This window comes from Cricetulus griseus (assembly GCF_003668045.3).
Source record: "Cricetulus griseus strain 17A/GY chromosome 1 unlocalized genomic scaffold, alternate assembly CriGri-PICRH-1.0 chr1_0, whole genome shotgun sequence".
Taxonomy (NCBI): Eukaryota; Metazoa; Chordata; class Mammalia; order Rodentia; family Cricetidae; genus Cricetulus; species Cricetulus griseus.
The window spans coordinates 13,670,498-13,684,235 of NW_023276806.1; the positions used below are offsets into that span (position 1 = coordinate 13,670,498).

General features: G+C 41.2%; 1 protein-coding gene across 1 annotated transcript in view; it reads right to left on the reverse strand.

Annotated features, from left to right (window-relative positions):
• Positions 1-13,738, reverse strand: part of LOC103158657 (collagen alpha-1(XXIV) chain-like) — a 272,066-nt gene that overhangs the window by 32,920 nt on the left and 225,408 nt on the right. The window contains exons 49-53 of the mRNA XM_035450688.1: positions 12,844-12,951; positions 12,699-12,752; positions 11,834-11,896; positions 8,383-8,436; positions 4,918-4,953 (exon numbers count right to left, since the gene is read on the reverse strand). Coding sequence (XP_035306579.1) covers positions 4,918-4,953; positions 8,383-8,436; positions 11,834-11,896; positions 12,699-12,752; positions 12,844-12,951 — 315 coding nt within the window. The remainder of the gene's footprint in view (positions 1-4,917; positions 4,954-8,382; positions 8,437-11,833; positions 11,897-12,698; positions 12,753-12,843; positions 12,952-13,738) is intronic.

Genomic DNA, 13,738 nt, shown 5'->3' on the forward strand with positions numbered 1-13,738 from the left:
GCTCTTGGGCATACCCCTATAGACTCTGGTCACAGAGGTCTCATTTGAAAATTAGCAGGCTCAGTGAGTGTGATGATTTGAAAGAAGACCTCTTAGCTTCTTCTCCAGCACTTATCTGCTGGCATGCTGCCTGCCACATCCTGACATGAGGATAATGGACTCTGAAACTGTAAGCCAGCTCAGTTAAATGTTTTTCTTTACAAGAGATGCCATGGTCATGGTGTCTCTTCACAGCAACAAAAACCCTAACTAAGATAGCGAGAATGAGGCCGGGCATTGGTGGTACATGCCTTTAATCCCAGCACTCAGGAGGCAGAGGCAGGCAGATAGATCTCTGTGAGTTCGAGACCAGCCTGGTCTACAGAGCGAGTGCCAGGATAGGCTCCAAAGCTACACAGAGAAACCCTGTCTCGAAAAACCAAAAAAAAAAAAAAAAAAAAAAAAAAAAAAAGACAGCGAGGATTTCAGACTGAAGACCTAGCACAGTGTCTTGTCTAGCATGCTTAAGGCTCTATTTAAGGTTTTAACTTTAAACACACACACACACACACACACACACACACACACACACACACACACAGGACAAAAGAGAGAGAAAATGTGAGAATTGTGGTTTTCAAGCCTTTAAAAATTATTTCTTGTCTTTTTTTTTTTTAATGGGAGAGAGGGGTTACACCCATGAGTGTAAGCTAAAGGTTTCAATTTTGAAGTTGGTATGACTATAAGGGAATTTGTAGTTGAATCAAAGGAGCTGATTTATTTTCATTTGAATAATTATGCTATCTAGGAACGAAAATACACCTCCATATTTTAAACTCTTAAATTTAAAATATAGGATGCTTCCAAATACTAATATTCTCATATTGTGTAAGCCAAATTGGAGGCAATAATTCTGATACCTGAAGGCTGTCAAGCCATATTAAAGTAGTTGAGAAAATGTCAGTGAAATTCAACATGATATTGATTTTTATCTTATCATAACATACTATAAAAATGAAGCAGCCTTCCTAAAATTTATGGTGAATTGCTCTCTACATTTTTCCTACTTCTGTGGCTTTCAAGCTGTTTTAAGTTGTGATGTTCTGTCAAAATCAGAGAGACAAGAGAATGTTATTTTTGGTGCAAGCCAATATTTTACTTTAAAAATAGCTGTATTCTATTATTTTTGACAAATGCTCCTTAAATTTCTCCTCAAAGCAATTGTGCCCTAAAAGTGTTTTAGAATCCTAGTGAAGTCAGGAATTCTTTCAAAAAATTAATTTACAAGAAACACAAGAGTTTTGAAATTAGGGGGAAAGGTAAATTCCCACTTACTGCCTGTGAGCAGGTTTCTTAGGATGCCCTAATCTGGAGCTGCTTAGAGAATATATATGTGAGTCCTGGGCTTTAAAAAGAAAACCCATAGCAGCCAGACAAGGACCAAGTATAGAACAGAGAAGAAATCTCTTACACAGTTGTCCAGAAATGGTGTCCTACTGGCGGAAAGGACTCATCTCTAACCAGTTCTGGAATCTATAAAGTTATGCTGCAGGAAGTGGGAAGCTTCTGGAGTAAGAAGTCCAAATCTATGGCGAAGGCATCCTGTCTCCATGGTGTTAGCTGAGCAGCGATGCGGATATTGTGATATGCAGGTCAGGGATCCTGAGCGACAGGACAGAAGGAAGTGACAGCCACTAGCGGGGGCACTACATCTCGAGACTGGAGTGGGAACAGCTAACCACACAGGGCTTTTCTGCCACGAGGAGGAGTGAGAGTTTCTTCTGAGTGCATAGGTCAGGGAAGGTCAAAGACGGCAGCCAGACAGTCTGGTTTGTACCTTAACAACATTCCCGCGGCTCACATGTGGAGAATGGATTGGGGTAGGAGAAAGGCGGAGTCAGTGAAAAGATGTGCAGAGCCAGGGGTGATAGCATGGTGATACAGGCAGTGTCAGGGGTGGAGGCCTGGTGATGCAGGCAGACTGTGTCTGTCAGGGGTGGAGGCCTGGTGATGCAGGCAGACAGTGTCTGTCAGGGGTGGAGGCCTGGTGATGCAGGCAGACAGTGTCTGTCAGGGGTGGAGGATGGATGAGGTGGGAACTGAGGTCAATTTTGTACTCTATGCCTTTGTTACTGCTTTTGTACGGGGTTTACTTATTTTCCATTTATGGCTTTTGTAGGGGGTTTACTTATTTTCCATTTATGGCTTTTGTAGGGGGTTTACTTATTTTCCATTTATGAGGCATCACACTTCTGAGATCTGGCGGAGACTTAAATGCATCCCCACCAATTCCAGTCAGAGCAAGAATGTTAGTCCAGTAACTCCAGGAGATGGCTGGTAAGCCTTCTGTGACAGGAACTTGTGAAAGCACCTTGTGCTCGACTCACTGTTACATCAGATGAGTCCTTGTTGGCTCAGGCTGAAGTCCAGCTCCTTTAGTTAATGTTTATTGTGTTCTCATTATGGACCAGGGACTATTGATCAGGGACTACATGCTATCAAAGATGGTAGCAGTATTAGACAGTGGTAACAAAGATGACGTTAAATGTGCATAATGTCTTCCTGGAGCCCGTTCTCAGGAAGCTGATCACAGAAACAGAGATAATACTTAAAAATAAGTCATTTCAATTTATCTCCATAGTCACTCTCATTTACTGTTCATTTAAAATCACTACCTGCCAGATGGTGGTGGTGGCATGCACCTTTATTCCCAGCACTCAGGAGGCAGAGGCAGGCAGAACTCTTGAGTTTGAGGCCAGCTGGGTCTATAGAGTGAGTTCCAGGACAGCCAGGGCAACACGGAGAGACCTTGACAAAACCAAGTATACACACACACACACACACACACACATATATATATTTATATATTAAATTCACTATCTATTGAGTGGAAACTGTAAGACAGATGCTGCCAGGGATTGGAGTCCTATCATGAAAACAAACATTAAAACAAAACCAAAACCACAACCAAAAGCATGTTCTATGGTGGTTATGGTCCAGTGAGGGAGGCATCCTGAACGAAAGACCAAATGCCATACAGCAGGCAGCAAGGGACTCGGATAAGAAAGACAAAGAGTTTCAGGAAGGTGGGGACATTGCTTTTACAGAGAGGTGTAATGGTTGATCTTCACTGGCATGTAGGAATTTGAGACCCAACTTTGGACACATCTGTAAGGGTTTAATCAGAGATGATTGACTGGCCCTGAAGGGGTTAGGGCCAGTGGGATAGAAGAAATAAAAGGTGAAGACCAGAAAGTGCTGAGATTTTCAGCTTTGTCTCCTGTCTGGCGTGATGTGAACACGGCAGCTATCTCCATCATATGTTCCTGCAGACATGAGCTCTGCTCACATGTGTGGGGCCAAACGGTCATGGACCGGGCGCTGGGAAACGGTCACTAAATCAAATCTTCCCTTCCTAAGTTGTTTCTGCCACACACTTTAGACACATAGTGTGTAAGAAACTAATATAATAGGCTAGTTGGGAAAAGGCTTTGTGATAAGAGGCCTCTGAGAAAAAGAATTAAGGTTTGGGCGACAGGCATTGTACTAAGTTTTCATCCAGGGGTGGGGGCAGCAAGTCCAGCCTATGCAAATGACCTTTAAATAGAAATGTCAGGAGGAACAGAAGCAGAGGGGTTTAAAGTACAGCATAGTGGTACCAGGGACAAGAGTCAGAAAGTGAGGAAGCTGTAGAAAGAATAGGAGAGAGAAGCCATCAGCCTGCGAGGTCTAAACATCGCAGTGACCTCACCTGGTCTTCATAGGACCTCCCAGGGCCTGGTTTTTGGAACCTTTAGCAATGTGAGAGGCTTCAACTCTGTCTAGGTTTCATTTTGAAAAGGATGGCCTTCCTGGTCCCTAAGTTGTTTACTTTGCATGCCATATTTCTATCAGAAATCTAAGATTACAGTCATAACTCATTGAGTTTTCAACCTGTCAGAGCAAGTCATTTGTTTTCACACGAGATGCTTATAACATTCCTTCATTGTGAAGTCACCATAGGCTCTTGAGGTTTCTTGACCTCATGGGAGCTTATGATCTAGCCCCGTACTTAGGATAAGCCAGGCACACAGCACCAGAGAGCTATGGGAAATGAGATAGCGCCAACCCCTGTGTTTTCATTCCCATTTCTACTCAACCAGGGGACTAGACTCCAAACATGAGTGTGCTCGAGCTTCCTGTAATATTGTCTATTGGGAAAAGTCTACAGTCTCCTTTCAGCTAATTAGCATAATCCTTCACCCCACACCTGCTGCCTTCTCCTGGGGGATGCCCACCTCTGGTCAGCATGAATCGCTCTGTGGCAAAACCCGACCAGACAATGGTACTTGTGTCAAGTTGTGGATGTACTCATTTGCTTCATGTTGATAGCCTTTTACTATCAGTACATACAACTCACATCACCGATTTGTATACCGAACACCCACACAACAAGAATTCTTTAGAAAAGAGAATGTATGTCTGCCATCCCTGCCCTCAGGAAGAGGAGATAGGAGGAGTAAAATTCTGAAGTTGGCCTGGGCAACACAGCAAGAGTCTATCTCAAAATAGCACCAACAAGCTGATGCTTTGATTCCCTTGCAGCCTCCCCTGCTGGCTGGGTATAGCATGTGTGCCTAATGAGACCTGGCAGGGGTCGCTTGGCACTGGAGAACACCCGTCTCTTTCACGCCTGGCCAGGCAAACGCTCTCCTGTACACAGGATCCAGGAAGAATACGATTGGCAGGTCCTTAAACACATTTAGGACTTATCAGATCCCATTGGAATATACCGTATGGGTTATTTCTACTTCTCCACAACTATAATTTGATTTTGAGCCCACAAATATCAGAGGCATGATAGGGAGCAAATCTAATACAGCCTTTGATTCCCTGGGGATTATCTCCTAGAGATAGGGGCTGCTGCAATCACAGATTTCATTATTCAGTTAAACTTACAGTTTCACCTCTAAAGCCTTTTTCACCTCTGGGTCCCTGAAAAAGAGGAAAAAACGATGGTAGTTAAGTGCTATGGGCCTTGCGTGTTTTAATGCAGCAGCGGTTGCACTCAGAAACATGCCATTTTATATTTCAGTCTCACTGTCTAGGAAGATGTTAATTCATTTGCAGTATAGATTTCCTAAGTAATGAAAAGCTCCCCACAAAGAAACACAAAGCAAACCGTACTGGAGGGTTATGCTCTGCTCACCACTCCAAGCTCCACTGTGCCGTGAGGCTGGGACAACAGGACTGTTACTCAGGTAGAGCAGTCAAAACAGTTGTCTGACAACCATTCACTAAAGAATTTGGAAAGGAAATTCTTTCAGTTCCTTCGTTTTTTCTTTGCTTTCAAAATCCTTGTTTCTAAAGCCATCACTTTCTTCTCTTTCATGTTCACCTTCCATCCCTCTTTAATTTTACTTATTGCGGTGCATTGTGGGTCACATGTGAAGTCAGAGGACTAACCCCAGGAGTGAGTTCTTTTCTTCCACTGTGGGACCTGGGGACTGAGCTCATGTTGTCCGGGTCACATGGAGAGCACTTTTAGCTATGTCACACTAGCTTTTAAAATCATTTTTGGGAATAATTTTCCCATGTTAAATCTAAGAATTCAATTTTAAAGTATGCTTTAAAAAAAAAGATTTTAGGGATGCCAATACCTCTCACTCCCTGATGGGGATGCTGGAGAGAGAGAAATTCCATGATTGGAATCTCCAAAAAAGAAAATGGGGGAATGAAGGGACCAGCTCCCCATTTTGGCAGCCATAACAGCCTAACACGTGCTTGCCTGACCTTGTCTTAGTCACTAGGAGGTCAGATGCCTGCCTCGTGGCAAGGAACCGATCAGAAGTTAGCTGGTGGCGCTATGCTTTACAGCTCTGGGTGTGCTTTACGGACAAGTGCACAGCAATGATGCGCAGAGCATAGCAACCACCCTGGGAGGGCCTATGGGCCATAACAACCAGTTGACCAATCAATACAGGGCAAATCCTCCAAGCCTGGAGGCACACCAATCCTGAGCCTGTGCGTGCCCCTAGACACTCCCCTTATGCTGCCCTATAAAATCTCTATGCAGCCGCTTTGAGCTGTCTTTCCTAGCCATCTGCCATGACTGGTGGATAAAAGACCCGAGCTATCTTGGGGTTAGCTCGTTAATCAACAATAAAGCTTCGTGTAGTTTGCATCAAAAAAAAAAAAAAAAAGATTTTAGCCTTCTCGTCTCATTTAGAAGATCTTCTCAACCTGTAGCTATACTTTAGCTTTCTAGATGATTTTTTAAATGATTTTTCTGTTCTGTGTTTCATGTTAACCTTATCTGGTGTTTTTTTTTTTTAATTTTTATGGTGAAATGGGATGACAAAGTCTTTTCAACACTAATGGTTCCCAAATAATTCCATCTTCTTTCCTGCCACCAGTGTAGGAGTAGCCTTATGACCAAATGCTAGCCAATTAGACATCAGAAGTACCTAACACTTGAGGGTGTTCTCAACACTGTAGATGGCTAACTTAAAAAAACAAAAACAAAAAACAAAAACAGAACAACAACAACAAAAACTAACCAAATCTGAAGTCCTTCATCCTTACTGCTGTACTCACTACGAGCCAGTTTGCGTCCATATTCCCACTACTTGCAGCCCTTTTTGTAACAATTAAATCACAATGCGCTTGCATATCTAATTCTGCCCTCTCCTCTGCTACATCGAGCAGCTTCTTTCCTTCTCCTACCAAGCATTCTGTTATGATAATTTTGCACTCTCATTGTTTTCCATTTTGGAAGAGAAATCCATTGTTGCCTCTCCCCCTACCTATTTCCCCTCACAATATTTGTGTGTGACTCTCAGATGATTGTTTCATATAATGGACTTTTCTTCTTGGAGTGGAAAAAAACAGAACATGGAAAAAATTTGAAGAGAAATTTGATGTGCATGGTGAATAGCACAATGACCTTTAACAACTATTGGATAAACAAAACACAGTGAGATATTTTAATTGAGACGTTTCTTTATCACATTTTCTTTGACCAATACCATTTCACATTTTTTAGAGAGGAGAACAATCACTCCTTAATCAGAACAGTGTGTGCTGAAGAACCACCCACTGAACTGTGAGAACCCTCCCACCTACAGTTTTATGCAGCTCTGAGTAGCAAACGTTGGAAGCCAAGAGAATGAGTTACACATTTTATTTCTTTTGAATAAACTCCAGTAACTTTAGTGGTGAATTCTCTAAATTTATCAAAGAGCTCTCCTTAACACTTGAGGCATTCCATTTTCAATTTTAAATGTCTACACATAGCACTTTCAAATGCTTCAAAATATGGCTTCCTCCAAAGGAATGAATGCATGCCGGTTTTTCCAGTCTCAATGTGACCTTATTGTGTCCCTTTGTGTATGACTTATCAGTTCTGCATTAGGCCCCACCACACTGTTTCAGTCATTGTCTTATTTCATGGTTGCTTTACAGATAAATTTCTTACAGTTCTGGCAATATGCTGACTCTGAGACCACCCCAGACACAGATGGATGGGTGGAGACATCAGCCGTGTAACTCACTGGCTCCTTTACCCGTGACTAACTAGATGAACCCTGCAAACTTTATCTGTTGAATGGAAATAATGTGGGCTTCAACCATTTGTTGTAACAATTTGAGAAGCGTTGTCATGGGAAACGAAGCAAGGCAAAAGCTGTAGGGGACACAACAGGAAGTTTTGAAAAGCTATCATTGCATATTTCATAGTCATCTTTCAGTGTGACCTGCACTTGGAGAGAGTGGCGACCACTCCTTTCTCAAGACCATCCTGTTTAACCTTGCACTATTCTGGTTTTCTTGCTCATTTTACCAACATTTTTCTCTGTTTACAGTGGGTATTTTTTTTTAATTCATCATTTTTTTTTAGATTTTATTTATTTATTATGTATACAACATTCTGCTTCCATGTATATCTGCACACCAGAAGAGGGCTCTAGATCTCATAACAGATGGTTGTGAGCCACCATGTGGTTGCTGGGAATTGAACTCAGGACCTCTGGAAGAACAGCTAGTGCTCCTAACCTCTGAGCCATCTCTCTAGCCCCCATACAGTGGGTACTTCAATCTTGGCCATCGGAACTCATTTAGCTTCTTGTGTTCTTTCCTTTGGAACTGCACTCAGTTTTATAGCTTTAGTGACTGCTCCCATGCTTACTGCTCTCCTGGCTCAGTGGATTTTCTTTTTCTTAGGCTGGAAGTACCTCCACTACTTAAACCTTCTCTTACTCTACGACCCTTAAGAATTGCCTTCCAGAAGAAAATGAGTGTCTTCTTTTTAACCTTTGTTTCCAAAATACACAGGCTGATTCTTTATGGAGTTTCCTAGAATTAGGAATTCTAAAAGGTGGTTAACAACAAGAACAGAATAAAAGAGCTATGATGTAACAAACTTACAGTTCCACCTGTTGGGCCGATGATACCTTCTCTGCCAAGAGGACCAGTGTTTCCCTATTGGGGTAGAGAAAGAGTCAGTCTCTAAGAAAAAGTCAGTCTCATTCTTCAAATAATTGAAAAAGAAAACCTAGAAAACTTGTGCTATGGTAAAATAGCTATTGCTAAGTAGTTTTTGTTGTAATACATTATAATATTAGCATTAATTACAGTTATTTTGGCAATTATACAGTTGACATTTGATACAATTGCCCCTTCCTATCAAGAGAGCTGTAAATTGTTATTTCTAACCAATAAAAATCAAAATCAGAATGTTCATGTGGTGAGAAGTCCAAGAATGCATTTTGTATGTAGAGCGTTACATAACAAATGAAATTGCTTTACGCAGGGGTGGTAGATAATGAACACATTTTTAAATGAGCGTATGTACAGATACTGAAGGGACAGATGTCCCAGTTCTGGGAGGCATGGCAGAAAGCACAGGGCTCAGATGGAATCTCATGTGACCAAACAAGCTGAAGATTCCTCTGTGAGACATGGCCACTGCAGAGTCAGACAGGAAAGGTACTTGAAGACTAGTCTGTCGATTATGGCGATATCCCTGGAAGAGCTGGATAGCTAGTTCATTCCTTTCTAAGTATGTATATATACTGCCATTTTTGATGAATAGAAAATACTTATTTTGGTTTTTTTCTTCCCATCAAATTTCACTTCCACTGACAGCAAACTAATCTTTCTGGTTAGTAGGGAATATGCAACTTAAATACCTAACAGCTTTCTTTCTCTCTCTCTTTTTTTTTTCAGAAAATGAAGAGGTAAAGACAATTCTGTCAATTTAAATCTAATGTAATGTGGTCCAATGTCCGACAGCTCTAATATTGAATGAACCTGCAAAAAGAGAAACCACTCGACAGATGAAAGGAGTTGGGGTCACTTTTTAAACATCGAAAACTTTAAGAGATAATTTGTAAATATGGTATGCAAATTTCAAAGATCGATAATTGAACCAAGAAACTTATTTTAATTCAGTATAGCCTCTAGACCAGTGGTTCTCAATCTTCCTAATGCTGTGACCCTTTAATAAGTCCCTCATGCTGTGGTGGCCCCCAACCATAAAATCATTTTCATTGCTATTTCATACCTGTAATCTTGCTACTGTTATGAATTGTAATGTAAATATTTTCACAAGTGACCCACAGGTTGAGAATCACTGCTTTGGACTCAGTGGCTGTTGAGAAAACTTTAGTCTAATTAATTATGATGTAATTCTCCCAAGTAATAATTTGTTAGAAGAATAGTAAGGTATAGATTGACAGTAGAAGAAAACATCGACAGACTGGAAGCTTTGACAGTTATTTATCTAAATGTTCAAGCACATCACACTAGATTTTAATGGTAGAAAACAGACTGGAAGCATTGACAATTATTAATCTAAATGTTCAAAAACATCACACTATGATTTTAATGGCAGGTATCAGTTGTCTATGTCAGGGTGTTTTTGGAATGGAGTGCAATAAAATCCTGAATTTTCTAGTTTAAGTACTCTTACTTAGTCTTCAAACATTTCTTGATTTTGGATTGGGAAGCAGACTTGAGGCCATGACTGCCCACTGTGCACTCTGAAGCCCCAGCTTTGGTGACCAGCCCTGTAGCACGTGGTTTGGCCACTCAGGCAGGGAGCAAACTCCTCCTCTGCTGTCACCCTAGCATACCATGGTCTTGGAAATGTTTTCCAGACTTGGTTCCCCAGCTGCAAAGTAGGGTGACAGTATCTCTCATAAAATTTTAATTGGAATGAAATGACATAAGGGACACAGACGGAACACTAGTAACCCCTCTCCCTCCCCCTGTTCTAACATGTTAGGGCTTTTTACTTGTCTCCCACACAGGAGTGTCCCAGACACTCTCTTATTCTAATTCTTGCTCATGAATGACTAGTTGTGAGCTCTTTACACGAAGTTTACTATCAGTGAGGCAACAAAAGTAACTGGACTTTGCCCCACAAAGTCCTGGCCCAGCCCAGAGTCTCAACACTCCATGGAACCCTGCTGAGGACAGCAGCCAGATTCTGACCAGGCCACAGAAGCAACATTTATTTTATAGTCGTCTATTTGTATATATCACACTTGCGGGATAATCAGAAATTACACTTTATATAACAGCACTCACTTTCCTTGGTTCCTTAGAAATGGTGAAAATAATCAACAAACTGATACCTGCGGAAGTGTTGAGGCAGGTCTCCAAGTGAGCAATTCCCACAACAATGCTGCTCTTTGTTTTATTGAAAATAATTTATTGATGGTATTAGGAAGAGGTGTAGAAGTTTAAAAACCTGCATAAGCCTGAACTTGACTCCCTTAATATAGGTGACAATGGTGTGATTGGGACAATATATGAGGTCACTGGCAGTGGGTCCAAGACTTAACACTAATGCACACAAACTGACTTAGTGGAGCCCATTCTACCTGTGCAGATGAGACACAGGGGAGTGGCGTGGAGAGGTGCCTTGGTCCTGCCTCAATGAGTTGATGGGACAAACTTAGACTTCCTAGGGGGGGCCTTACTCTCTCTGTGGAGCAGATGGTAGAACGGAGGAGAACCGGAGGAGAGGAGAGAGGAGATTGGAATGTAAAAAATAAATTAATAAAAAAAGAAACTGATCTCATTCACTACTTTGAGCAAGACAGCGGTTGGAATTACAAAGCTCTTCAGGGGTCTTTCCTGCTGCATTTGAAATGTTTTTCTCCTTCCTTTCCTGTCTTCCTAGCCCTAGCAGCTGCTGTGACAACAACCAAATCACCATTCTCAGTTTAGAATGGTTGTTTTGTTTCATTTCCATTTTATAGACCATCCCTCATTATGACTGCATGATTAATAAAAACTGTAACAAAGCGTAACTAACACTGGCCAGGACCCAGCCTGGCTCATCTCCATCTTCTACATTCTGCAACTCTAGGCATTAAACTGCTAAATGACATTTGCTAGCCTTTGATTTTCAGAACTCTTTTGGCAATTCGCACCACTCTCTTGGGATACTTGATCCTGAGCAGAAAAAAAATCAGCTTTGGGGAAAGAGCTGTCAAGTGCGGCCTTAAGAGTTCTGGTCAGAGGCAAGCCTTCTCCAGGTGGGTGGCGTTTGGACGCTGGTTGTGTTACTGTGCAAGACATAAGACTGCTTTATGTTTTTGATATTTTGTTAACAGATATGCTGTCCATTCTTCACAGCTATTCTGATGATTTTTTAAAATAAGAACTGAGAAGTGTGGGTGGTCTATTGTGGTATTTTGCTTAAACTAATTTATGAGCTGTAAAAGGATGGATCTTGCAGGGGCTGTTACGAGTTTCTGTCTTGCAAATCACTTTGTTAACTTATTAATGTGAAGTATATTAATTTAAAGTCCTGCAATAAGCAAATAAGCAGAGGTCTTGGGTGACAGGATGACTCTATACTTACTCTCTGCCCAATAGGACCTTTAGGGCCTGCAATTCCAACAATACCAGCATCCCCCTCCGGACCCTAGAAATACAATGAAAAAAAGAAAACCTGCTTTAGTCTTTCACAGATATCTTACAAATGAAGTGCCTTTCACCAGTCCAGAAAGTTTCTAAAAATACTTCTTAAAATGGGAACAAAAGACAACCATAAAAGAAAATTAATGGGACATATGATTATAGAAAATATTGTTTTATCAAGTGCATGTGTGTGTGTGTGTGTGAGATAGAGATGATAGATAGGTAGGTAGGTAGATAGATAGATAGATAGCAAAGATAGATAGATAGATAGATAGATAGATAGATAGATAGATAGATAGATGGCAAAGAGAGCATTGTGGGGAGTTGGAGGGTTAGAGGACAGGCATCATTGGCGTCATCTTACACTGTGTTTGTCACAAGGTCTCTTGCTGCATTAGCCATGCTAGCTGGCCAGCACGAAATTCCCTTCTCCCTGCCTGCCATCTTCTCACAGTGGGTGCTGGGACTGAAAAAGACTGAGATACTTGACTAGCTTTGATGTAGATTCTGGGTATCAGAACCCAAGACTTGTGTGGCAAGTGCTTATTTTGAGTTTTATTTATTTTTTTCATATAAGGTCTCATATATCCCAGGCTTGCCTTGAACTGTAATCTTCCTGCCTCACTAAGTTCAGCAATTATAGAGGTTTTGGAATTAGCATTTGCGAAACTCAAACACATAGGTATACCAATAAAGATTTTCAAGATTAAAGAAAAGTTCGGGTCATAGACTACATGTTGATGATTTCAACACTTCTCTTTTTTCCCTAGATACACATAAGATTATCAGAACATATACACACATACTCTGGGGCCTGGGAATCCCTGGAAACCTCTCAAACCTTGATCACCATGTTCTCCCTGCAAGGCAAACAGACAGGAGAATTGTTACTGAACAGTGGTGGCCTGATCTGTGAAATCAGTGCTTGATGATTTCAGAGTTGACACATACAGGCTGCCCTTTCAGACCAGGCTCTCCATGTAGTCCTTGGTCACCTTGTGATCCTCGTTGACCTCTTTTACCTGGAATTCCAGGTTGACCAGATAGCCCTTGTTCACCCTACAGACCAAACAAAGACAGGTGATTTTTTTTTTAAACCTCAGAACCTATAAATATATTAGTGAAATACAAATATCCACTTTCAGAAGAGTATAAGGCATTGGGGATGTTAATACATCAGCTTCATTGTTTCCACCTTTTCCCACAAGCAAACTTTTATTATAATAAACAAAAAGTATGGATATAAGAAAAGAAAATTCCAGGGACTGGGGTAGTACATGTGTGGAAAGAAGAAGGAAGGGTTGACATCGTAGTGTGTAGGAAGTATTATGTGAGGTAGAAGGTGTTCTGTGGGTAAGTGATCATTTTGCTCTGTTGTCCCTGTCTTCCAGAGATGATGGCACCAGAAAGAGAGCAGTTACCTGAGGGTCAGACCATGGTTTTACCATGAGTATCGTTTCAGTTTTACCAATCTGAATGATGGTTGGCTCCACTATTAGGTTTATTGAATGCTTGTTGAGTGGTTCTATTTGCAGCTCATTGAATGGTTATATTCAGCTTTAGAGGAATAAGAGTGTATTTGAGAAAGTCTGCATCTAGAAGTAAATTCCATTTCTCTACTGTAGAAGGCAGATGACAGAGAAGAGAAGGAGAACTAGAAACAAGGGGAAAAAAGGAGCATTTGGAAACACTACTAGTTCTTTGTTAGTGGGTTATCCTCTGATAGCATGCCTGTTGGCTACCATGTGAAATAGACATGCGTAGGCCACATACTTTTCTTTATCTTAATGTGGTTTTTCTATCAACCAGATTTTATTAAAACATGCTCAGCCATGATCTAGACAGA